General features: G+C 37.7%; 1 protein-coding gene across 2 annotated transcripts in view; it reads left to right on the top strand.

The window, feature by feature from the left end:
- CSF2RA (colony stimulating factor 2 receptor subunit alpha) overlaps positions 1-26,722 on the top strand; it is a 77,136-nt gene that overhangs the window by 45,860 nt on the left and 4,554 nt on the right. For both annotated transcript variants that reach the window (XM_043991435.1, XM_043991436.1), the window contains 8 exons: positions 3,068-3,194; positions 4,139-4,174; positions 4,915-5,078; positions 8,195-8,328; positions 11,319-11,345; positions 13,712-13,844; positions 20,131-20,230; positions 25,340-25,421. In XM_043991435.1, coding sequence (XP_043847370.1) covers positions 3,068-3,194; positions 4,139-4,174; positions 4,915-5,078; positions 8,195-8,328; positions 11,319-11,345; positions 13,712-13,844; positions 20,131-20,230; positions 25,340-25,421 — 803 coding nt within the window. The remainder of the gene's footprint in view (positions 1-3,067; positions 3,195-4,138; positions 4,175-4,914; positions 5,079-8,194; positions 8,329-11,318; positions 11,346-13,711; positions 13,845-20,130; positions 20,231-25,339; positions 25,422-26,722) is intronic.

Below are 26,722 nucleotides of genomic sequence, written 5' to 3'. Positions count from 1 at the left end.
GCATAATCCATGGAAGATAGAGACCTATAAGTTTATTAGAGAGCAACTAAGGGAGATGAAAGAATAATAATAATAACAACAATAGCTAACATTTATATAGCATTATATGCTATATTACTATGTGCCAGGCATTGTACTAGGCACTTCACAATTATTATCTCATTTGATCCTAACAACAACCCTGTGAGGTAGGTGCTATTATTATTCCTACTTTATGGATGAGAAAACGGAGGCAGGTGTTAAGTAACTTGCCCAGAGTCACACATTTAGTATCTGAGGCCAAATTTGAACTCAGGTCTTCCTGACTCCAAGCTCAGTGCTTTATCCACTGAGTCACCCAATTGCCCAGCTAGTAGGAGATAAGTTAAGCAAAACTGTCTAATATAGCCTAATAAAATCCTTGGAAGATGCTGATCTATTACCCCATTGAAAACCGTTGTAAAAAGCTATTAATCAGAGGGCTAACTACTTAAATAGAAATGACAAGTGGAGAAGTCAATTTTAGAGGAAGCACTGAAAAAAAAGGGAAAGACTAGTATATTTGTAGTTGGTGGAACTATATTAAAATCTTGGCTCTTTTACTTACTTCTTGTACAAATTTAGGCAAGTCACTTTAACTTTCTGGGACTCAATTTCCTCATATGTAACATGGAAAGGTTGAATTAGCTAGCCTCTAAGGTACCTCTAAATCCATGATTTTCTAATGTTCAGAAAGAACATAAGGTAGCCTGTAGTTCAAGAAAGAACCAGTTGAGAAAGCCCAGAGTAGTTGTCTGTGAGAGATAAAGTAGAAGCATGTTTTACAGAAGTTAGTGGCAAATATTGACATGAAGAAAAAATAATCAGGTAAAGAAGAGTTTATTTGAGCTACAAAGATTTTTTGCTTGGGTGTATTGGTGAAGTAGGTGGTATTGCCACCTCTGATTGGCACATTAGTTAATGGGGGAAGGGCACAATTGAAAGATAAATAACTTTCTTTTGCCATGTACAATTTGGAATGTAGCCCAGTTAGAGAAATCATTTAAATACAGCCATTGCATGAACTAAACTAAGCCGAGCAAATGGGTATATGTGTTGAGCAGAAAGGAGATGCTTCAAGGGAAAACATACTTAAACTATAGCAGAAGCAATGGCACAATAGGTTTGTACTGGGGCGGCTAGGTGGCACAGTGGATAAAGCACAGGCCCTGGAGTCAGGAGTACCTGAGTTCAAATCCGGCCTCAGACACTAAACACTTACTAGCTGTGTGACCCTGGGCAAGTCACTTAACCCCAATTGCCTCACTAAAAAAAAAAAAACACAATAGGTTTGTACTCCAGAAACTGAGAAATGTAGACTACTAGAGGTCTGAGAGATCATCCAGTTAGAGATTAGTTAATGATGAGCTTCTAAAGGATATGGTCCACATGTGTGATCAAAAGTGGTAATTACAGTATGGAACCTCATCCTGGAAGCCAAGGTTAGAGAGAAGTTTGAAAACTAATTACTGATGGGTACATGATTTACACATAAAGGATGATACCATAAGCAAATTAAGAGAGTATGGAATTGTTTATCTGTTAGTTTTATAGGCAGAGGAAGAATTTAGGACCAAAGAAGATATAGAGATTAAAATAAAATTTTAAAATAGACCATTTTGATTATACAAAATTAAAAAGCTTTTTCACAAACAAAACTAAAGTAACCAAGATTACAAGGGAAGTAGAAAACTGGGAAAAATTTTTTGAAACAAATATCTCTGATAAAGGCCTCATTTCTCAAATATATAGAGAACTGAGTCAAATTTATAAAAATACAAGTCATTCCCCAATTGATAAATGGTCAAAGGATATGAACAAGCAATTTTTAGACAAAGAAATCAAAGATATCTATATGAAAAAATGCTCTAGATCACTATTGATCAAAAAAATGCAAATTAAAACAACTCTGAGGTATCACTTCACACATATCAGAGTGGCAAATATAACAAAAACAGAAAATATTGGATATTGGAGGGGATGTGGGAAAGTTGGGATGCTAATCCACTGTTGGTGGAGTTGTGAAAAGATCCAACCATTCTGGAGAGCAATTTAGAACTATGCCCAAAGGGCTATAGAACTGTGAATACCCTTTGATCCAGCAATACCAGTGTTAGGCTTATATCCCAAAGACATCCCCAAAAAGAGGAAAAAGACCTATTTGTACAAAAATATTTATAGCAGCTCTTTTTGTGGTGGCTAAGAATTGGAAATCAAAAGAATGCCCATTAATTGGGGAATGTCTAAACAAACTGTGGTATACATGATGCTAATGGAATAATGCTGTTCTATAAGAAATGACAGGCAAGATGATTTCAGAAAGGCTTGGAAAGACATGTATGAAATGATGCATAGTGAAGTGAGCAGAACCAAGAGAACATTGTGCACAGAGACAGCAATATCTTTTGATGAAGAATTGTGAATGACTTGACTATTCTCAACAATACAGTGATCCAAGACGTTCCCAAAGGACTATTGATGAAACAAACATACTATCCACCACCAAAGAAAGAACTAATATTGATGGAACAGACTGAAGAATGCTATTTTTCACTATTTCATTTTTCTCTTTTAACCAAGTTTTCTTGTACAAAATGACAAATATAGGGGGTAGCTAGGTGGCACAGTGGATAAAGCACTGGCTCTGGATTCAGGAGGACCTGAGTTCAAAACCAGGCTCAGACACTTACTAGCTGTGTGACCCTGGGCAAGTCACTTAACCCTCACTGCCCCACCCCCCAAAAAAAAACAAAAACAAAACAAAACAAAAATGACAAATATGATAATGTTTTATACAATCATACTGATTACTTGCCACCTCAGGGAGGGCGTAGGAGAGGGAGAGAAAGAGGAATAAAAATTGGAACCCAAACTATAAATAAAAATGTTGATCACAAAAAAACAAAAGAAAACTAATTACTAAATAACATTAAAAGTTCAGCAAAGTTAAACAGATTTGGAATCATAAAGGACTCCTTTTAATTTACGCCATGTGGAAGTCAGATTTTAACTTCAAAATACATTTTGTGTCCTTCCTATTTCTACCCAGGAGAGGATACAGCTGCAGAAAACTTCTCCTGTATTGTTTACAATGTTAATTTCATGAATTGTACTTGGACAGTAGGCAAAGCAGCTCCAGATGATGTCCAGTATTACCTTTATTCAGAAAATGCTACGTAAGTTTTGTTTCAAGTAGTTTTTTAGTTGATTCTTTAGGGTTCTTTAAATATACCATAATATCATCTGCAAAGCGTTAGTTTTTTTTTTTCTCCTTGCCTATTTTAATTCCTTCAATTTCTTTTTTTTTCTCTTATTCCTAAAGCTAACATTTCTGGTACAACATTGAATAATAGTGGTGATAATGGATATCCTTGTTTCACCTGATCTTACTGGGAATGCTTCTAATTTACCTCCATTAAATGTAATGCTATGGGGCAGCTAGGTGGCACAGTGGATAGAGTGCTGGCCCTGGATTCAGGAGGACCTGAGTTCAGATCCTACCTCAGACACTTTACACACTTACTAGCTGTGTGACACTGGGCAAGTTACTTAACCCCAATTGCCTCACTAAAAAAAAAAAAGGTAATGCTTACTGGTGGTTTTAGATAAATACTACCTATCATTTTAAGGAAAACTCCATTGATTCCTATGTTTTCTAGACTTTTTTTTTTTGTGAGGCAATTTGGGTTAAGTGACTTGCCCAGGGTCACAAGGCTAATAAGTATCAATTGTCTGAGGCCGGATTTGAACTGAGGTCCTGCATCCAGGGCCAGTGCTCTATCCATTGTGCCACCTAGCTGCCTGGCTTTCTAGCCTTTTTAATAGGAATGGGTGTTTTTTTTTTTAATCAAAAACTTTCTCTGCATCCATCTATTGAGATAATCATATAATTTGGGTTAGTTTTGTTATTGATGTGGTTGATTATGTTTATAGTTTTCCTAATACTGAACTAGTCCTGCATTCCTGGTATAAATCCCACCTGGTCATAATATATTATCCTGGTGATAAATGGCTGTAATCTCTTTTTTAATATTTTTAAGATATTTTATTTACAATGTTTGCTTCAATATTCATTGGGGAGATTTTAATTACTTTCTCTGTTTTTTTCTTCCTGGTTTAGGTATCCGGGCCAGATTTGTCCCATAGAAGACACTTGGTAGGACTCCTTCTTCAGCTACTTTTCCAAATAGTTTATATAGTATTGGAATTAATTGTTTTTTTAAATATTTGCTAGAATTCACTTGTAAATCCATCTGGTCCTAGAGACTTTTTCTTAGGAAGCTCATTGATGGCTTGTTCAATTGTGTTTTGTTTTTTTCCAAAATGGGCATATTTAAATATTTTATTTCATCTTCTGTTAAGCTGGGCAATTTATATTTTTGGACATATTTATCCTTTCATTTAGATTGTCAGATTTATTAGCATATAATTGGGCCAAATAGTACCTTATTATTTCTTTAATTTCTACTTCATTGGTGGTTAATTCACCCTTTTCATTTTTTATACTGGTAATTTGTTTTTCTTCTTTCTTATTTTAAATCACATTAACCAAAGGTTTATCTATTTTATTAGGGTTTTTTTTCCATAAAACCAACTCTTAGTTTCATTTATTAATTCCATTTTTTTCTTACTTTCAATTTTATTAATCTCTCCTTTGATTTTCAGATTTGGTATTTAATTGGGGATTTTTAATTTATTCTTTTTCTATTTTTTGTTGTTGTTGTTGTTGTTGTTGCATGCCCAATTAATTGATCTCCTCTTTCTCTATTTTAATCATGTAAATATTTAGAGATATAAACTTTCCCCTGAGGTAAATTTTAACTGTAGATAAAAACCATTAGAATTATGATGCAAGGTATTACATCCTACTAATCTGAAGTATTTGGGCTATTGCAGCAAAGAATGTTCTAATTACATAAAGGATTCCCAGAAGAGACATGTTGGATGTCACTTTGATAAAGTTCAATTCAATGGCAAGGCTGTCTTCATTGTAAATGGTACCAGCAAAAGAATAAAAATCAAACAGTTTTGTTCTAAGAAAATTTCACTAATTTTAATAGGTGAGAAGCACATTACATGACATTACCTATACATTAAAAGTCAAAGATATGTTCATATTGATAATATACTGAATGGCTCAAACTTATAGGATTCCTCAAATAAAATAACAACACATTTGTTGGCCAGTGAAATACAGGACTTGGCAAAAATGCCACCATAGCATCTTCCTGTGCAACTCACTTTCTCTCGTCCCATATATCTAATCATTTTCTAGGTCTTATCAATTCTGCCTCCACAACATATCTCCAGTTTGTCCCTGTCTCTTTATTCATACAACTACTGTTCTAATTCAGAGTCTTATTACCTCTTACCTGGATCATGAGATCAGAGCCTAATTGGGACTTCTGCCTTAAGTCTATGCCTTCTTCCATCCAGGCAGCATGCATATTTACCATGTGATTTTCTTAAAATATGAGTATGTCTATTATACTCTCCTGATCGGTAACCTCCAGTGGCTCCCTACTGACTTTGATTGACTGAGGTATCTGAACTCCAAGGACAAATAGGAGGTATTTTAGTGCCAATTGTTCTCACAGGGCTTGCCATAGTTGGCACTGTTGTCAAAGAACCAAACCTGTATTCCATCTATAATCCCTAGATTGCTACCACCATTTTCTAGCATTAGGGAAGGTTGAAACAGTTTGTTAAGAAATCAAACCATTGGGGTAGCTAGGTGGCACAGTGAATAAAGCACCAGCCCTGGAGTCAGGAGGACCTGAGTTCAAATCCAGCCTCAGACACTTAACACTTACTAGCTGCGTGACCCTAGGCAAGTCACTTAACCCCAATTGCCTCACCAAAAAAAAAAAAGAAAGAAAGAAAGAAAGAAATCAAACCATTGGGGCAGCTAGGTGGCACAGTGGATAAAGCACCGGCCCTGTATTCAGGAAGATCTGAGTTCAAATCTGGCCTTAGACACTTGACACTAGCTGTGTGACACTGGGCAAGTCACTTAACCCTCATTGCCCAGCCAAAAAAAAAAGAAAGAAAGAAAGAAAAATCAAACCATCAACAAGTGTTTATTTAGAACCTTTTATGTGCCAGGAACTATGTTAGCAGCTGAAGATGTAAAAACAAAAATGAAATGGCCCTGTTTCTATTTAGAGAAACAACTTGTATACATAATAAGTGTATACAAAATGCAAGAAAAGCAAATATGAGGTAATTTTGAGATGATGGCACTGGCACCTGGGGTGGAGAGGAGGTGAATCAGTAAAGGTTAGATGTTGGACATGGAACCTGAATTGAACTTTGAAGCTAGGAATTCTGAGTACTAGAGGTAAGAAGAGAGTATATTCCAGGACTTGAGGAAAATCTATGTGCAAATGTGGGAGATGCAATGTTGTATGTGAGAAACAGCAAAAAAAAACCAGTCTGACTAAACCATTGAGTATATGAAGGGCAATGATAAGTAATAAGCCTAGAAAAAAATATATTGGAATCACACTTTAAAGAACTTGAAGCGTCATACAGAAGAATCTGTGTTTGATCCTCAGAGTCAATAGAGAGCCACTGGAGTTTATTGAACCGGAGAGCAGCATGGTCATAACCACATTTTAAGAAAATCACATGGTAGATGTATGGTGACTGGATTGAAGAAAGCAGAAAGCCCAATTGGAACTCTGTTGTTATTGTCTAGGGAAAGGGAATGAGACCCTGAATTAGAGTAGTGGCCCATTTGGGAGACAGATTTGAGATCTGTTGTAGTTAGAATTGACAAGGTTGGGGGCAGCTAGTTGGTACAGTGGATAGAGCACCGGCCCTGGATTCAGAAGAACCTGAGTTCAAATCCAACTTCAGACACTTGACAGTTACTAGCTGTGTGACCCTGGGCAAGTCACTTAACCCCCATTGCCCTGCCCAAAAAAAAAGAAAAAGAAAAAGAAAAAAGAAAAGAATTGACAAGACTTAGCAAATGATTGGATATATGGAATGAGAAAGAAGGAGTTGCACAGGAAGATGCCATGATTACAAATATGGGAAGCTAGAAGGATAGTAGTGTCCTTGACAGAAATAATGAAGTTTTTAATAGATGTACATTGTGAGGGAGAGAGAAGTTCTGTTTGATTTTGAGATGCCTTTAGAAATCCAGTTTAGGGGCAGCTAGGTGGCACAGTGGATAAAGCACCGGCCCTGGATTCAGGAGTACCTGAGTTCAAATCTGACCTCAGACACTTGATACTTACTAGCTGTGTGACCCTGGGCAAGTCACTTAACCCCCATGGACCTGCAAAAAATAAAATAAAAGAAAGAAAGAAAGAAAGAAATAAAAAAAGAAAGAAAGAAAGAAATCCAGTTCAAAATGCCCAAAAGATACTTTTTGATATGAGACGAGAGCTCAAGAGAAAGACCAGGGCTGGATATATAGCTCTTGGAGTCATTTATGTAAAGATAATAATTGAACATGAGGGCGTGAATGAGGTTACAAACATGAGAGAGAGAGAATGAAAAAGAGAGGAGAGGGAGGGGGGAGGAAGATGTGAGAGAGAGAGAGAGAGAGAGAGAGAGAGAGAGAGAGAGATCGAGATCGAGATCGAGATCCCAGGACACAACCTTGGAGTATATCTACAGTTAGTGGAACATGGATAATGATCAAGTAAGCAGTGTCATGAAAACCCAGAGAGAGAAGAAAGAAAATCCAGGAATAGAGTGATTACATGTCAAATGCTGGAAAGAGTCCAAGAAAGATGAGGATTAAGAAGGAGTTTATGAATAATAATTGTATGAATAAAGAAAAAAGAGAAGAGGAAGGAAGGAAGGAAGGAAGGAAGGAAGGAAGGAAGGAAGGAAGGAAGGAAGGAAGGAAGGAAGGAAGGAAGGAAGGAAGGAAGGAAGGAAGGAAGGAAGGAAGGAAGGAAGGAAGGAAGGAAGGATTGTTGTCAGACTTTAACAGGTAGCCAGAATTAACATGACATACATTCATTCAAAATATTTACTGAGAATGTAAGGCATTGTCTGGGTGCTAAGGGAAGTACAAGCAGAAATCTCATCCACAAGTTTCTTACAGTTCAATAGGGTGGTCTGGTCAGGCTTATCAGGTGGTAAAAGGAGCAAAGGAAATATTTTTAAGGGACCTTCTCTGATTTGTATTTTATCTTGGAATTTTGGGTTGCAGAAAGGTTTACTCCACCATCTAATATCACTGTGAACTGCTCAAAGTCAAATTGTCTCATACAATGGCAGAAACCCAAAACAAGAATTCATGTTGATGACAGTGAATTTCAATACCAGCTTGACATACAAAAACAGGTAAGTATGAGATGGTTTGAAATGTTTCTTTATACCACTTTCTAGTTGTGATTTCTTCTCTGTGTAAATGTACACCAAGTAGTCTGAAGGAAATCCATGCTATTTCATAGGCCTGTTTTGGAAACAACCCTAAATGCTGGTGCAAACCTGGCTCATTACAGGGAAAGGTTAGCAGCCCTGTTGGCCAACATAACAAACTAACTTAAAACTGCCTAAGAAAATGTTAGCAATGGATGCAGTGAAGTGAACAGTGTTTTGCCCATCTTTGAAGAGTTTTTCTGAAGGAGAAAAAGAAAGGAACATCTTGGTTTTTTGTCTGTTTGTTTGTTTGTTTGTTTTGCATCATGGACCCAGGGGAAGACATTTGATTGAACTCTAGAATTAGAAAGGAAGAATCAGGTTATTTTGACTATTATAAATACCCAAATTAACTACAAAGGACATGAAGGAAGATGCTATCCGCATCCAGAGAAAGAACTGATGAATAGATGTATAGAATGAGTTTTTATATATGTGTGTGTGTGTGTGTGTACATATTTGTATCTAATGTATCACATTACCATCCTTAGGATGGAAAAGGGAGAAAAAAATGGGAAAAAAAGGAATTGACATCATAATTTTATTATATATTTAAGTGGAATAGCAAGTTGTACATAATAGATTTGAAATCTCATGTGTAGTCATTTTTTATTATACTATGTTATGGAAATACTTGTTTTATCCCACAAATTAAAAATAAAATAATTTTTTTTAAAAGACTAGCTATCAATTTACATATTTCTAGCTTTGTGGACATTCTTGTGGTGGGAAAGGACAGGATGACACACTAAAGCCACTTACCAACCAGCAACAGATAAATGTTTTTTGTCATGCAAAAGCATCCCAGGGGAAAGAGGAAAAGTCTTTATGAATTCAATTAAATATCCAATGGAAGGAAGGAAGGAAGGAAAAGAAAGAAAGATAAAGAGAGTGAGAAAGAGATAGAGTGAGAGAGAGAGAATGAGAGAGTGTAAGAAAGAGAGAGAGAGAAAGAGAGAGTGAGAGAGAGAGAGTGAGAGAGAGAGAGAGTAAAAAAGAGAAAAAGAGAGAAGCTAGTCCCAGAAGCTATTGTTACCCTCCATGTGCTAGAGAAGCAGTCTCTGTTTCTGGCCTGCGTCCTCTGCACAACCTCTCTTGTTACCCAGTTGGATGAAGGCTGCACCATGTGAACCCCTAGTTTTTTATTATTTTTGACTTTCTCATAGGCTATAATTTTGCTGTTTCAAGGGGGCCCACAGATTTCTTTTAAAAATGGAAACCAGGGGGGCAGCTAGGTGGCACAGTGGATAAAGCACCGGCCCTGGATTCAGGAGTACCTGAGTTCAAATCTGGCCTCTGACGCTTGACACTTACTAGCTGTGTGAACCCTGGGCAAGTCACTTAACCCTCATTGCCTCGGGAAAAATAAATAAATAAAATAAAATAAAAATGAAAACCAGGAAACAAGTTAGGTCATGGGGAGTACTAAGACCTGCTTCACTTACTTCATAAGGTTACTATAAGGATTAAATATAATTCAAGTATATTCCAAGGTAAAAAGTGGCCCAGTGCATAAAGTGCAGGACTTAGAGTCAGGAATACCTGAGCTCTAATCCTGGCTCAGACACTTATTGTGTGACCCTGGGCAAGTCACTTAACCTCTCTCAACCTCAGTTTCTTCATTCTTCAAAAAAGGATAGTAATAGACCCTATCTCCCAGAGTTGTAATGAGGATAAAATAAGGTAATGTATGTAAACCACTTCTTTAAAGCCCTATATAAATGCCAGCTATCATTCAAAGTTCTTTGGAGGGTTAAACATGATATCCAAATTGGGGGGGGGGGTGTTTGTTTTTTTGTTTTGTTTTTTTGCAGGGCAATGATGGTTAAGTGATTTGCCCAGGGTCACACAGCTAGTAAGTGTCAAGTGTCTGAGGCCGGATTTGAACTCAGGTCCTCCTGAATCCAGGGCCGGTGCTTTATCCACTGCACCACCAAGCTGCCCCCTTGTTATTATTTTTAATTGTCAAAAACAGGGGGCAGCCTGGTGGTGCAGTGGATAAAGCACCGGCCCTGGATTCAGGAGGACCTGAGTTCAAATCCGGCCTCAGACACTTGACACTTGACACTTACTAGCTGTGTGACCCTGGGCAAATCACTTAACCCTCTTTGCCCTGCCCCCTCCCCCCCAAAAAAGAGCCTTGATTAAATACTTGTTCAAAAACACTGGTAATAATGTTCAGAAAAGCCCCACTTTGCCCCAATATGACTGAAGAGAGTCAATCACTAACTATTTATTAAGGACTTATTATGTGTTAAGACACTGTACTAAGCCATGGGCCCAGACACAAAGGCACAGGTCCATCACGATTCTGCTAAGCCACATCTCGGGTTCTTTTTAGTGTAACTTTATAGACCTGGGAAGAATTTTTCCTCTGCTTTGATACTGCTGACATTTGTACAGGACTATCAGGTCTGCAAACCAGTTCACATACATTGTCCAAGTGGATCCTTATAGCATATCTCCCAAGGTAAGGAGGCAGCTAGGTCTTCCTAGAAGTGGACTGGAGCCAGTTCAAAGCAAACCTGGGAGAGCTGATTGTTAAATTTTGGTGTGAGCATCTACACCTCAAAAAAATCAAATCAGAGTTTGATTTATCATTTTGTTGATTTCTAGACTTAAGAAAGTGATAGAGAAAAGTAACACAGATTAAATGTAAAGATACGTCTTACATTGTTAGAAAGCCACTCATTGAACATTTAGCAGCAAACCATCAGCTATTGCCCACAATTACAAAGCAGGCATGCTCTTGAGCTTTGGGCCAGAAGGGAATCAGTTAGCCCTCTGACTCAAGAAGGTTTGTTGCTAGTACCATCCAGGACACAAAAGGGGAGACTTGGCCAGATACTTCCTTAATGATTTTTCAAAGTAAAAGTACTTATAAGTTTTTTCTTTCTTTTTTTTTTTTACAGGGCTCTGAGTACACTAATGATAAGCCGGTGAGTTGGGTCTTTTGTTGTGATTTGCTATCAAAGTGCACCTGAAGTTAAAAGATAATCATTCAAATTTGTTACCATCCTCTCTATAAACTTTTACAGGCAGGATAGAACTGAAAATAGCTATGCTACTCTTATAGAGGGGAATGAAACAATATAATGTGATTGTGAGACTTTCCCAAGATCATATATATGCTGGTCAATCAATCAACCAATCAATGAGCTTAATCACCAGTCATTGTGCTAGACATTGGGTATACAAAGACAAAAATGAAAATGGTCCTTGCCTTCAAAAGCTTTACATTCCATGAAGAAGATATAACATGTTCATAGAGAAATAAATATATGGTGGTAAGAGGGGCAGACACTAACAACTGTGCAAATCAGGAAAGGCTTCCTGGAGGAGGTGGTATTTTAGTTGAGCCTTAATGGAATCCAATGGTTCCAAGTATTTGGGGTAAAAAGGGAAAGCATTCCAGGTATAGGGCTTCACCCGTATAAAAGCACAGAGGTAGAAGATGTAATGTTTAGTATGGGGAACAAGAATTATGAGAAGGGAAGAAGGAAAAGAATATGCATTTATTAAACTCCAACTGTGTGCCACGCATTGTGCTAACCCCTTTATTATCTCATTTGATTGAAGTAGGCTTAAGCACAGAGTACATAAGGGAAGAGTAATGTGTAATTAACCCAGAAAGTTATACTAGAGCTAGAAGGTAAGGAGATTTAAATGTCAAAAATATGAGTTTGTACTTTGAACTAAAAACATTGCGGAAGAACTGAAATTTCTTGGACAAAGAAGTGACATTTATGATCAAGTGTATTTTGGGGATGTCTATTTGGCAGTTACGTGGAAAATGGGGAAGAGAGGAGAGAGATGGGATTCTGGTCAATTATGAAGATCCTGCAATCTTCAGAGATAAAGTAATGAGGCCTGGACTGTAGTGGTTGAGAGAAGTAGAAGAGGTGGAATTGGTGAGACACAATGCCTGACACAAAGTAGGTGCTTAATAAATTCCTGCTCGTTGACTGCTTGGTCGGTTGACTAAACCCTGTAACTTCTGTGTTAAGTAAGCTTCCTAAAAATTAGCAGAAGAGGTGAGAGGTCACTTTCCCATCACTCAGGTTTTCATTTCTGTATCTGAAAGAGACCAGCTGAGAGTATTTTCCACACTCCATATCTCTGCAATATACCATTAGTTTTTGTTATGACCAGCTCACCTTGACCCCCAACATCTATCTTCAAAGCCTTCACCCACATCTGTTTATTGTGGTTGGGCAAGAATAAAACATTCTTCAGAATACACTTGACTCAGAGAGGTTATATGCTACCTCCAGCACGTAGAAGATTGGAAAAGATACAAACAGAAAACATGATAACATAACATGCACAAGCAGAGGTAGTAAAGGTCTTCCAGCAATGACATTCCACCAAACCCTGGTTCTAAAGTCCTAGAACATGTTCTGCATGGTAAAATGATAGATGCTCTCACAGTCTCATGGACACTGACAAAGAAGGAAAGGTCACAGGGTGTGTAAGCACACTAACAAAGGAGAGGCAAAGAATATCACTAATATGGACAAACAATGTCTTTGGGGATTCAGGTGGAGTCACACAAACAATCAGCACCTGGGGACTCCCTACAGTTTGCCTCCTACCCTCACAAAGACTTCTCAGTATCAATTTCTGTTCTAGGATTCAGTTTTTTGACATGTCAAAGCCCATTGGAATTCCCTGGGTACTATAATAGCCCTGATTTTTATATGTCTGCTCATTCTCCCTATTCAGAACCCACATATTCTGCCCCAGGTGAGGATTGCTCTTCCTCTGCCCAGGGGCTTAGCAAATCATCTGCATGTGCCAGCCTTGTCTTGAAAAGACTATGACAGGACGGCAGCTAGGTGGAGCAGTGGAAAAAGCACTGGCCCTGGATTCAGGAGGACCTGAGTTCAAGTTTGACCTTAGACACTTGACATTTACTAGCTGTGTGACCCAGGGCAAGTCACTTAACCCTCATTGCCCTGCCCCCCCCCAAAAAAAGAAAAGGCTATGACATGGAAGGACATTGAGTGGTATAGAAATATTGCAAAGTAGCCCTAAGAGGTTTACTTAGATTATGTACCATAAACATATAGATTGTTTTTAAATAGGTTTAGATGTAATAATTAACAAAGGTGTATATTTTATTTGCAACACGGTATCCTTTATTTCAACATCTCAATACAAAATTGAGGAAATGCTCATTAAAACATTTTAGAGATTTCAGGTTTCCCAGTTTAAAAAATGACATTTAAGTAACATCCCTCATCCTACAGAATCAGTAACAAATGTGGGGGGTTTTTTCTATTTTCTTTTTTCCCATTTGAAGTTTAAGATACAAGGATCTGCAAACAATGAATATAACTACTCAAATTATGACAAGGACATAAAGCATATCCTGAAAATAAGAGCAAGTCGTCGAAATGAGAAATGGGGTGAATGGAGTGAACCTATAGAATTTGGTAAGCATATTTCTCTCTCTTTACATACATGGATAAATACCAGGTGATCTACTTGACCTCAAGCACTTCAGGAATACAAAGGCAACCTTACAGACCCAGATTTGCTCCCACCTATTCCTGCACTCTTCCTGCAATCCAGGTAGCTCCTACCATCGGCATAACCAACACATTAAATTAGGGAATCAGTCAATGAATAAATATTTATTAAGTGCTTACTAAGTGCTAGATACTGGGCTGAGTTCTAGGGATAGAAAGGTAAAAAAAAATAAGCCCTTCACCTCAAGGAACTCACAATCTAATAGGGTAGACAAATAATTGAAATGACAAATAATTGAAAATATTCGGGGCAACTAGGTGGTGCAATGGATAAAGCACTGGCCTTGGATTCAGGAGGACCTGAGTTCAAATCCAGCCTCAGACACTTGACATTTGCTAGCTGTGTGACCCTGGGCAAGTCACTTAACCCTCATTGCCCTGCAAAAAAAAAAAAAGAAAGAAAGAAAGAAAGAAAATAATCAACAGAAGGAAGGCTTCCTACAGGTGGAATATCAGCTGAGACTGGAAGAAAGTCCAGGAAGCCAGGAGTAAGAAGCAATGAGAGAGGGGCAGCTAGATGGCACAGTGGATAAAGCACCGGCCCTGGATTCAGGAGTACCTGAGTTCAAATCTGGCCTCAGACACCTAACACTTACTAGCTGTGTGACCCTGGGCAAGTCACTTAACCCCAATTGCCTTACTTTAAAAAAAAAAAAAAGAAGCAATGAGAGAGAGCATTCTACAGACGGAGGATAGCCAGTAAAAATGCCCATAGGAGGAAGATGGAGTGTCTAGCAATGTCACTGTATCATAGAGTATGTGGTAGGGTGCAAGGTCTAAGAAAATTGAAAAGGTAGGATGTACACGCAGGGAATTTTTTTGTTTAAAAGAGTATTTTTTTAAAAAAAAGTATATCAGGGCAGTGAGGTGGCTTATTACCTAGATCACCGGCTCTGAAGCCAAGAGACCTGAGTTCAAATCTGACCTCAAGCACTTGCTACCTGTATGACCCTGGTCAAGTCATTTAACCCCAATTGTTTCTGAGAGAGAGAGAGAGAGTCTCATGCAATAAAATTAAAATGCAAAGCCACTTTATGGTAATACTAAGAAGTTCCAGGGTCCAACCTAAATACCCTGTATACTCATTTATGGCTGCTACTAGATGAATGGTGATGCTGTCCATTTTTAGGATTACCACAGGATGAAAAACTGGGAGATATGAGTTCAAACGTATAATTCAAACTCTCAGTCTTTTTCTAAAAAGAAGCCACTCTTCATTAAAGCAAGAACACAAATCATTCAATTTAAACACCAAATGTTAATCATCGTATATCTGTAAGGTAAGATATGAGTAGGAAATACACATACATCAAAAGTACAGGCCTTTGTCACTAACTAAACTTTAATGCAGCTAGGCGGTGCTGGCTAGTAAGTGTGACCCTGAGCTTACTAGCTGTGGGACCCTGACTAAATCACTTCACCCTGTTTGCCTCAGTTTCCTCATCTGTACAATGAGCTGGAGAAGGAAATGGCAAATTACTCCAGTATCTCTGCCAAGAAAACCCCAAATGGGGTCATGACGAGTCAGAAACAACAGCCACAACAAAAGTTGCTACCAAGTTTTATCGAACTAGCTTCAACTTTCTGTTATCAAGAAAACCTTTACTTTCTCTCAACTAAAGAAGTATCTCCAGGTCTTAGGTCTTGAAAAGCCCTAAATATCCAGCCATGACCTTCAGGCATGCTCTATATAGCTTGTACAATAAAAGTCCTTTCAGCAAATTTCCCCTCCAGACTTAATTCATTTAACATCTTGGAGAACTCCCTAAGACTCCATTTTCATTGATTAGTTCCTCTTATGAAGAAGAGCAACCTGGTATCATAGACTCATAGGCTTTTAGAATTAATAGGGAAAAAAATAATAAAAATAAATTTAAAAAAATTTTTTAATTAAAAAAGAATTAATAGGGAGCTTAAGAGGTCATTTAAAGCAATCTCATCATTTTACAGAAGGGAAAACTGAAGCACAGAGAAGTGAAACTATCCAAGATCATGCAGCTAGTCAGTGGGCAGAAGTATAACTAGAACCCAGGCTTTCTGACTCTCTGCCCACATCTTACAGTTATTCTTTCCTTACCTAAGGGAAGGTCTCAGATGGTCTTTTGCCTATAATTACTGTTTTGTAATTTTGTTGATCCAAGTAAGAAAAAGGAAGGGAAAAAAGTGAAAGAAAAAAAAAAAGATCACCTGGCACTGATTTCTACCCAACATTCACAACATTAAGTCAAGTTTTGAGTACTTCTAGAACTGCACAATTCAAGGGGGCAGCTAGGTGGCGCAGCGGATAAAGCACTGCCCCTGGATTCAGTAAGACCTGAGTTCAAATCCAGCCTCAGACACTTGACACTTTGTGACCCTGGGCAGGTCACTTAACCCTCATTGCACCGCACAAAACAAAACAATTCACAGGCCATCTCCTCCAACTCATAACTTAACAAGAATCCTTTCCACAGTAATGTTGACAAGAAGTCATATAACCTCCATCTGAAGACCTCCAGGGATGGACAGTGCACCACTCCCAAAGAAATCCATTCCACTCTTGGCTAGTACTAATTATGACTGAATTTTTTCTTAGACATCGGGCCTTGGGTTTTGGCCGGGATCCCACTGGGTCCAGGGGTGATGATTTGTCCACTGTGTCACTTATCTAGATGATAACATCTTTAGGGTTAAATTGAGGGGTGAAGGGAATTCACTGGGGGAGGGGGAAGGGCAGAAGTGAAATCCTACATGAAAGTAACAGGAAAAGGCTTATGGAGTGGGGGAAGAGATGGGAGAGGAGCAGTAAATGAATTTTACACTCATCAGAAAAGGCTCAAAGATCTTAAACTCATCAGAGCTGCCTCAAGGAGGGACTAATAGACACACCCAACTGGGTGGAGTAATCGATTTAATCTGGACAGTAAAAGAGCCTAACACACATCAAAATTGGCTCAAAGACCTCAATCTCATTAGAATTGGCTCAAGGAGGGAATAATGTACACACTCAATTGGGTGGAGTAATCTCTCTAACCCTGCAGGAAAATAGGAGGGGAAAGAGAGGGGCAAAAGAAGGAAGGGCAGAGTGGGGGAGGGGACAGACAGAAGCAAATCCCTTTTGAAGAGTGATAGGATGAAAGAAAAAAAATAATAAAAAGAGACACTCTGTAGAGTCTGAAAAAAAAAAAAAGACATCTGGCCTTACTCAGCTACTCTGTAGCTTTGTTGCTCCTTATCCTCTGGGGAATTCTTATATGGCAACCTTTCAAATAGCTACAATGTCCAGCAGTCTTCCCTTCTCTAAACTTATCCAACAAGCATTTTTAAGTACTTACTGATTTGCAAGGGACTGTGCTATATGCAAAAATGCCAAATAATCCCTGCCCTCAAGAAGTTTATATTATCCTGGAGGAAAAGAGAGGATACAAAATGTAAACAGGTAAATTTATACCTTATAATTTAAGGAAGGAGGCAGCTAGGTGGTGCAGTGGATAAAGGGTCAGCCCTGCATTCAGGAGGACCCGAGTTCAAATTTGACCTCAGACACTTGACATTTACTGGGCAAGTCACTTAACCTTCTGCCTAGCAAAAGGGGGGGGGGGCGGGGAGGGAGGGGCAGAGAGAGAATTTAAGGAAGGAAAAGCTGTTACAAATCCTCTTACAGATTCAGCCAATCCTTCCAGCCTATTGAGATCTTTGGGAATCCAGCCCTTATCTTCTATGTTAGCTAACTCTCCCAGGCCTTTCTCATCATCCTGGTGAGCCTCTTCTAGATGTTTTCGAGTTTGTCCAGGCCTAAAACAGGGTTCCCACACCTGAACATAATACACCAGGGCAGGGTACAGGTCAATTATCTCTCATTTTTGCACACTTTTTCCTATAATATTATATATTTTTTATCAATTGTAATAGTTCTCCAACCCTCACTGGGCTTTATACACTAGAAAATTTCTAGTTTCTCAACGTGATATATAGATCTTCATCTATCTTTTTACTTGTGGGTTCCTTGAACCCCAAGGTTTCTCAAAATACTGTCCCCTTGTTATTGTTCTTGAAAACAAATTCATACATTTGGGCCATTATTGACAGCTAAGTGACACAGTGAATAGGGAGCAGAGCCTGGAGTCAGGAAAGCCTGAGTTCAAATAAGCCTCAAACATGAACAGTTTGACTCTGGGGAAGTCACTTAAACTCTATCTGCCTCAGTTTCCTCAAAATTAAATGGGGATAATAATGATACCTACCTCCCAGGGCTGTTATGAGGATCAAATGAGATAATATTTGTAAAGCACTTAGCACAGTGCCTGGTTTAAGTAAGTGCTTAATAAATGTTTATTTCCTTCCTTTCTTTCCTTCTCTCCATTACAAAAGAGCTTTCTTTAAAATGGCATGCTAATGGGGCAGCTAGGTGTCGCAGTGGATAGAGCACGGGCCCTGGAGTCAGGAGTACCTGAGTTCAAATGTGGCCTCAGACACCTAACATTTACTAGCTGTGTGACCCTGGGCAAGTCACTTAACCCCAATTGCCTCATTAAAAAAAAATGGCATGCTAAAACACTTTTGAGGAAGGATAGGGTAAAAGAAGATAGAAAATAGAGTAAATATCATGGGGAGGGAATAGGATGGAGGGAAACACAGTTAGCAATAGTAACTGGGGAAAAAAATTTGAAGCAGAAGCAAGAGCAATGTAAGATAAGGATGAGGATGAGAATGAGGTTGAGGATGGTAGTACTTACTTTGCTGGGCTATTGTGAAGAAAATTCTTTGTCAGGTATAAGGTACTATATAAATGTAGTCTGCTATAAAAAATAATAATAATAAAATGAGCAGGATGCTATCAGAAAAAACCTGGAAAGATTTATATGAGATGATGCAAACTGAAATGTACTGTATATGCCTATATCGGACTGCTTTCCATCTTGGGGAGGAGGTGGCGGGGGATGGAAACAATCCTTATATGTAACTGGAAAATAATAAAATACTTTAAAAGGAAAAAAAAAAGAAATGTACTATATACATAATAACAGCAATATTGTGAGATGATCTGCTGCGAATGACTTAATTATTTTCAGCAATGCAATGATCCAAGACAACCCTGAAGGACTTATGAAAAATGCAATCCATCTACAGAGAGAGAACTGATGGTATCTGAATGAATACAGATGGAAGAATATTTTGTTGTTGTTGTTGTTGTTGTCAGTTCCTTTTTCTAAAGTTTTTAGTCAGCTATGTTTTGCATGACTGCACATGTATAACTTATATTGAATTGCTTGAGTTCTTAAGGGGGGAATAGGGAGGAAGGAAGAGAATTTGGAATACAAAATTTTAAAAATCGATGTTACAATTTGTTTTTACATATAAGGTGGGTACAAAATTCTAAATAAATAAATAAATTTAAAATGGCATGCTAAAATATTATATGACAGTCAATTGTGAATGACAGCTATTTCAGCAATTCAATGATCCAAGATAATTCCAAAGGGTTCATAATGAAAAATGCCACCCACATCCTGAGGAAGAATTGATGGAGTCTGAATACAGGTTGAAGCATACTATTTTTCACTTGCTGTGTGTTGGCGGGGGGAGGGTTTCCTTTTGGGTCTGTTTCTACTTTCACAACATGACTAATATGAAAAAAATAATAAAGGCGTCTTGCTTCTGAAAAAAAAAAAAGGCATGCTACAAGTCCTTCTTAAAAATATAAATACTGAATCTTACTTCCACATCTGCTCTCTGAGGCTGAGAAAAACAAATCTAATATCTCTTCCACTTCAAGTTCCTTTCAAATGTAGAAGTAATGATTATAGTCCCCTAAGTCTCTTCTCCTAGCTAAATAAATCTCCCAATTTCCTTCAATTAACTATTTTCTAGCATAACTTTGAATCTCCCACATTACTTCTATTAGTTATATTTTGATTACCAGATAGCATTTTAATATATAATGAAAGTTAACTACTCTATAAGATCATGATGAAATTATGTCATAGAAGACATTCGGTTGGTTGGTTGATTGTTTTTTAACTCTATTGTCACTAATAAATTTTTTTTAATAGTAACAGGATTACAACTTTGTATATTTTTGTTGGGGACAATTTAATATGATTCAGTAATTTATCATAATGCCCACTAAAAACACACATAGTTAATGTTAATGTTTCATTAAAATGCATTCATTAAATTGAATTTTTTCTTTTTTTTTTCTCTTTTCCAGGAGGTTCTGCACAAGGAAAAGGAAGTCCTATGTATATTTATCTATTGGTGATATTTGGGACACTTGTCTTTGCACTAGTCATCATATTTGTCTTTAAAAGGTAATATTTTTTAAATTAAGCCTTATGGACAAATGAGAAAAACAGTGGTTCATACTAAATAGGCAATTTGTGTATTTTGTTGTTGCTGTTCAGTCATTTCAGACTCTTTGTGATCCCATTTGGGGTTTTCTAGGAAAAGATACTGGAATTGTTTGCCATTTCCTTCTCCAGCTCCTTTGACAGATAACAAACTGAGGTAAAGAGGGTTAAATGATTTGCCCAGAAAAAAATAATAATAATAATGATTTGCCCAGGGTCTCACAGCTTATAAGTGCCTCAGCCCAGGTTTGAAATCAGATCTTCCCATCTGACTTAGCTGCCCCTTTGTGAATCTACAATGAGAAGTATAATGACAAATAGCTACAGGCATTCAAAGCAGTGTCTTTACTTCCTAGTAAGAAAAGACTCCAAAGAAACAAAATTTGAGATGAGAAATTATCTTGGAGGATATGAAATCAGAAATAGAAGAGTTAAGAAAGAATATAATAATAAAAATTTTTAAAAAGAATATAATCTCTGATATTCCTTGTTGACTACTAAAGGGCCTTACCTACCAAGACAATTGGAATATTAGTATCAACTGATCATGCCACCTGTGTTAGACTATTGCAAGAAATTAAAGGGGACTTTGCAAAAGAATTAAACTGTTTTTCAATGCAATACAACTGGTCTTTCTCAAGAATACATTTTAATTCACAAGGAAAGGCTTATTGCTTAAAATCAAATACTCAGGGTCACACCAAGGTGGGGCAAAGGAAGAGATGGCAAAGATAAATCCAGGTCACCATCACTGTTGAAACAGGGATACAATTGGGATCGAGAGGAGGCAAGATACACAGGGTTTAGGACCTGAATGCAATGGTCTTTAGGCTGTGGTGGGAGTATGAAGGGGATCTATGTTCCAGTGTAAGATGTTGCCCCAGTTACACCAGGCTTTAGTCACTCCTTCCAAGTTCAGCATGAATATGACTAGGTCAATCCCACATTGATAGAGTTGTCCTCAGATTTGGAAGTATTTTAGTGGGTGGGATTATGGGAAGGGGGGCAGGGTTTATATCAAAATTCTGATGATTTCCCAATTCTGATATCATTAAGGATATAAATCTCCTCAAGGTTGTAGAGGAGATAGTAGTTTCTAGTTTAGAAGGTTCCAGCAATATTGTCAGAGAGAGAGAGAGAAGAGAAGAGAAGAGAAGAGAAGAGAAGAGAAGAGAAGAGAAGAGAAGAGAAGAGAAGAGAAGAGAAGAGAAGAGAAGAGAAGAGAAGAGAAGAGAAGAGAAGAGAAGAGAAGAGAAGAGAAGAGAAGAGAAGAGAAGAGAAGAGAATTACTGGGCAGTAAAAGGAAGCATACTAAGGACAGAACAACCTGCTTCAAAAAAGACTACACCAGAAAAAAACAGAGGTTGTTCCAAACTACTACAGCACCTTTCCCCACTCTGCCAGAAACATCCTAACAAATTTTTATTATCTGACTCTTCTTTGCCTAGCAGTCATATTAATTGTTTCTCTGAGTGCATCACCACACAGTTTGGTGGAAAGTATCTTGGACTGAGAGTCAGAGGATCTAGATTCAAGTGCCAGGTCTTCTACTTACTAGCCATGTGGCCTTGGGCAAGTCTTTTAAATTAAATTTAACCTACGACTTCTTTATAAACTGATCCCTGATCTTCCTACTCCCCTAGTCATTTGTAATTCGAATGAGATCTTGGAAGCGTATGACAGTACTTTGTAAACTGTAAAAAAAATATATAGCTATAGCATGGTGTGATTTCAATACTGGACAGTCAGTCTCGCCATTAACGGTTTTTTCCAAAATGCAAAATTGTTCCCAACATGATTGATATCTTAGAGAACATTTTGAGCATACCTCTCACATTTTGAGTCTGCTTCTATTCAATTTCTTCTGTGAGAAACAATGAGAAAACTCAGAAAAGTATATCACTTCCCAACAATTCACAAGCTGTAATCCTTCCAATGCCCACTTCCACAAGCAAACTTCAGGTCTTTGTCAAGGTAAAGTTTTACATATGTGTGTATGTATATAAGTATGTGTATATATGTATATGTGTGTGTGCGTATGGATATGTATACATGTGTGTGCATGTGTATATATCATATTATAATGTTCTGCACATCTGTACATACATACATGCACACGTGTGTGTATATAACTTTGCCTTGATTGACACATAGATAGATAGATCTTTACCTTGACAAAGACCTGAAGTTATGTGTGTCTATATGCATGTACGTATGTGTGTATGTGCATACACATATGCACATGCATGCACATATATGCATTTTATATATAGACTGCCATGTGTGTGATGTATATAGTATCTATAGTATGTGCATGTAACATGTATAATATGTATAATGTGTATATACAGTACTTTACCTAGACAACAAAGACGATATATAATGTGTGTATACACATACATACACATTACATATGCATGTACATATAGACATATATTTATGTGTGTTTGTATATATACAATATAAAAATATATACTATGTATAATGTGTTTATGTGAGACCTCTAGCTTATCAGGTAGATTCCCCTTTAGGAGGATTTATAAGAGAACACAAACATGAATTATACAGTATGAATCACTGTCTTCACTGTTGGGATTCATTTCAGCTGGTTAATGTATTCTCTTCCTAATAAGAAATTAGATCACATAAACCCAAAGACTCCAGCTTCTGGGATAGGAACTCAATATTTAACAAAAACTGCTGGGAAAACTGGAAGGTAGTATGGCAGAAACTAGACTTAGACCAACATCTTACACCTTATACTAAAATAAGGTCAAAATGGGTACATGATTTAGACATAAAACTTGATACCATAGGTAAATTAGGAGAGGAAGGAATAGTTTACTTCTCAGATTTATGGAAAGGAGAACAGTTTATGACCAAACAAGAGATAGAGAATATTATGAAATGCACAATGGATGATTTTGATTACATTAAATTAAAAAGGTTTTGTACAAACAGAAGCAGTGCATTCAAAATTAGAAGGGAGGCAGAAAGCTAGGAAACAATTTTTATAGCCTGTATTTCTGATAAAGGCCTCATTTCTAAAATATATAGGGAACTAAATCAAATTTATAAGAATCCAAGTCATTCCCCAATTGAGAAATGGTCAAAGGATATGAACAAGCAGTTTTCTGATGAAGTCAAAGCTATCTATTGCCATATGAAAAAATGCTCTAAATCACTATTGATTAGAGAAATACAAATTAAAACAACTCTGAGGTACTACCTCACACCTATCAGATTGTAATATGACAAAAAAAGGAAAATAATAAATGTTGGAGAAGCTGCGGAAACATTGAAACAACAATGCATTTTTGGTGGAACTGTGAACTGATCCAACCATTCTGGAGAGCAATTTGGAACTACGCCCAAAGGGCTATAAAGCTGTGCATACCCTTTGACCCAGCAATACCACTATTAGGTCTTTTTCCCAAAGAGATCATAAAAAAGGGAAAAGGACCCACATGTAAAAAATATTTATAGCTGCTCTTTCTGTGGTGGCAAGGAATTGGAAATTGAGGGGATGCCCATCAATTGGGGAATAGCTGAACAAGTTGTGGTATATGAATGTAATGGAATACTATTGTGCTGTAAGAAACGATGAGCAGGCAGATTTCAGAGAAACCTCGAAGGACTTACATGAACTGATGCTGAGTGAGATGAGCAGAACCAGGAGAACATTGTACACAGTATCAACAACATTGTGTGTTGATCAACTGTGATAGACTTGGCTTTTCTCAGCAATACAATGGTCCAAGATAGTTCCAAAGGACTCATGATGGAAAATGCTCTCCAAATCCAGAAAAAAAAAAGAAATGTAACATCTAGATGCATATTGAACCATACTATTTCTATTTTTTTTATTTTTCTTTTTTGAGGTTTTTCCCTTTTGCTCTGATTCTTCTTGCACATCCTGATTAATGCAGAAATATGTTTAATGTGATTGTACATATATAACCTATATCAGATTGCTTGCTGTCTTGGGGAGGGGGGAGGGAAGGAGAAAAATTTGAAACTAGAAATCTTACAAAAACATATGTTGAAAACTATCTCTACATGTAACTAGAAAATAAAAAATGCTATTATGATTTTTAAAAAGAAAAAAAAGAAATTAGATCATAGATTCATTGACATATTAAAATATTTCCCATCGAGTACATTTTCAAAGATGGGTCTTCAGACAGGTCAATTTGCCTGAATCAAACAAGTATAATTTGTAATCTATGGATTAGGCTCAGGGAAAATGTCCCACGTATCCTGATCCACAATAAGATTAGAATAATAAATCAGATGTGAGAATAGTTGAAAAAGATGCAGAGGCCATAGTGGACCACATTCAATATAAGTGTTTAGTAATAGAGTACTATTCAAAAGCTAGCATGCCACCTGGAAACATCTGCTACTTACGTTTCTTCACCTCATTAGCCAAAACATTTTGAGCACTTGTTTGTACCCTGAGTTATTTCTATTAATTGAATCATTTGCTTTTGACATATTGCAAACCTGGGGATGGTTGAACCCACAGGCAGAATGTTGTACCCAAATAATAAAAACAAATACACATGTTAGAATGCCAATAGGAATGCAAATACTCTTACTTTAATCACAAAGGGATTTTTTTAGAAAAATCACAATACTTAAAATAAGTCATAAAATGTGAATAGTACACTAAGCCTAGAAATGGTACATCATTAATATTATTCTTTAAGACTAGATTTTAAAAAAAAGACTGGATTAAATAAAGAAAGAACTTTGGGCTACCTGACCCTCTAAATATAGAAGGGCATTTGTCAAACACAGTCTGCATCCTTTACCTCTAAAATATTCCCTTCTAGAATCCTAACTTAAATTAAAGTGATATGTTAAGTATCTAAAACATTCAGAGCACTGGGTGGAAAGCTGGACTTGTATTTAATAGCTCAATTGAACCCTCTCTGGACTTTATCCCATGGGTCAGCAGGGTGTTGGCATTAATGGGCTTCCTTGTCAGAGCAATATTGACTTTGGCAGATCAGGAGAGTCATATTGCACAGATTTCATTCATTTTTCTCCTCTCTTTTTTCCAAGGTACAATGTCAAGCAAAGGTTATTCCCCCAGATTCCTCAGATTAAAGACAAAGTGAATAGCTGTGATCACCTGGCTAAAGAGGTAGGATATCCTTGATATACCATTTACTGTCCTCTTCAAAAGCTGTGGCAACTAGACATAGATATTTGTGTTAGGGGAGATGGGAGAAGGTGATAGCTCCCTATCTGCAAAAGCAATTGTGGGAAAGGGGACCCTTTGTTTATTGTCTGACCTGACCGACAAGAAGACACAGAGTTAATGCCTTGTGTGACCAAATGCCAGGGGCACTAGCGAGCAGAAGTCTCCCCATGTTTGTCACTACAGGTATCATAGAATTAGAACTGGAAGAGACCTCAGAGGTCATATAGCCCACCACCCCCATTTTAGACACAAGAAACCAAGGCCTGTGGAGAGAAAGAAACATACTCAACTTCACACAGATTTTAATGGTCAAAGGTAGGGCTTGAACCCAGGTCCTCTCTCTCTAGAACCATTGCTTTTTCCATTGTACCAAGCTATGTCACACAAGGGGTTGAGCACAGGTTCCCAAGTCCTCAAGTGGAAAAGGGCTTCCATTTCCCCCATTCAAAGACTTCCAGTTGTAAGTCTGCCTGGCCCCAGATGAATCATATTACAGTTCTGTTATCATGAGCAGGAATAGCTTCCATCTTCCTAGGGAGGCTTCAAGTCTAGACCAATGTCTTCCTCTTTATTCTAAGTATGGGGCCTCTGGAGTGGGATTAATTCAACTAGGTCTTATTTTTCCCTAAGACATCCATCTCAACCTTGTCCCAACCTTGCTCTTCTCCCTTATCAAATCACCAAATTCAGCATCCCCTTGAGCATCCCCATTTTCTATTGTGAGTTTATGCAATGTTTGTTTATTGACATTTTTTTTGTGACTTTGTGGTCTTGAAACCTGTGCGTGTATACCTGAGAGAGACACAAGGAGGGGCAAAGACCAAGGTAGATGGACAGATGGAGGGGGAGAAGGGACAGACTGACAAAGAAGGGAAAGAGAGGGGGGAGAAGAGAAAGAAGAGGGGGAAAGAGAGAGGGAAGGGAGGAGAGGAATAAAAAGTGAGGCAAGGTCAAGGGATAAGATAAGTAAGAAAATCTAGGCCCTCCTTAAAGTCCACAACTTTCAAGATCATTCATTCTCCTCATTTATCCATTCATCATTCATTCATTCATTTTTTTTTTTTGCGGGGCAATGGGGGTTAAGTGACTTGCCCAGGGTCACACGGCTAGTAAGTGTCAAGTGTCTGAAGCTGGATTTGAACTCAGGTACTCCTGAATCCAGGGCCGGTGCTTTATCCACTGCGCCACCTAGTCGCCCCCTCCTTCATTCTTTCATTCATTCATTCAGCAGAGCCACTTTA

Source organism: Dromiciops gliroides, chromosome 3 (assembly GCF_019393635.1).
Source record: "Dromiciops gliroides isolate mDroGli1 chromosome 3, mDroGli1.pri, whole genome shotgun sequence".
Lineage (NCBI taxonomy): Eukaryota > Metazoa > Chordata > Mammalia > Microbiotheria > Microbiotheriidae > Dromiciops > Dromiciops gliroides.
Note: the sequence above shows the minus strand (reverse complement) of the source record. Positions and strands in the feature narration are given on the sequence as shown.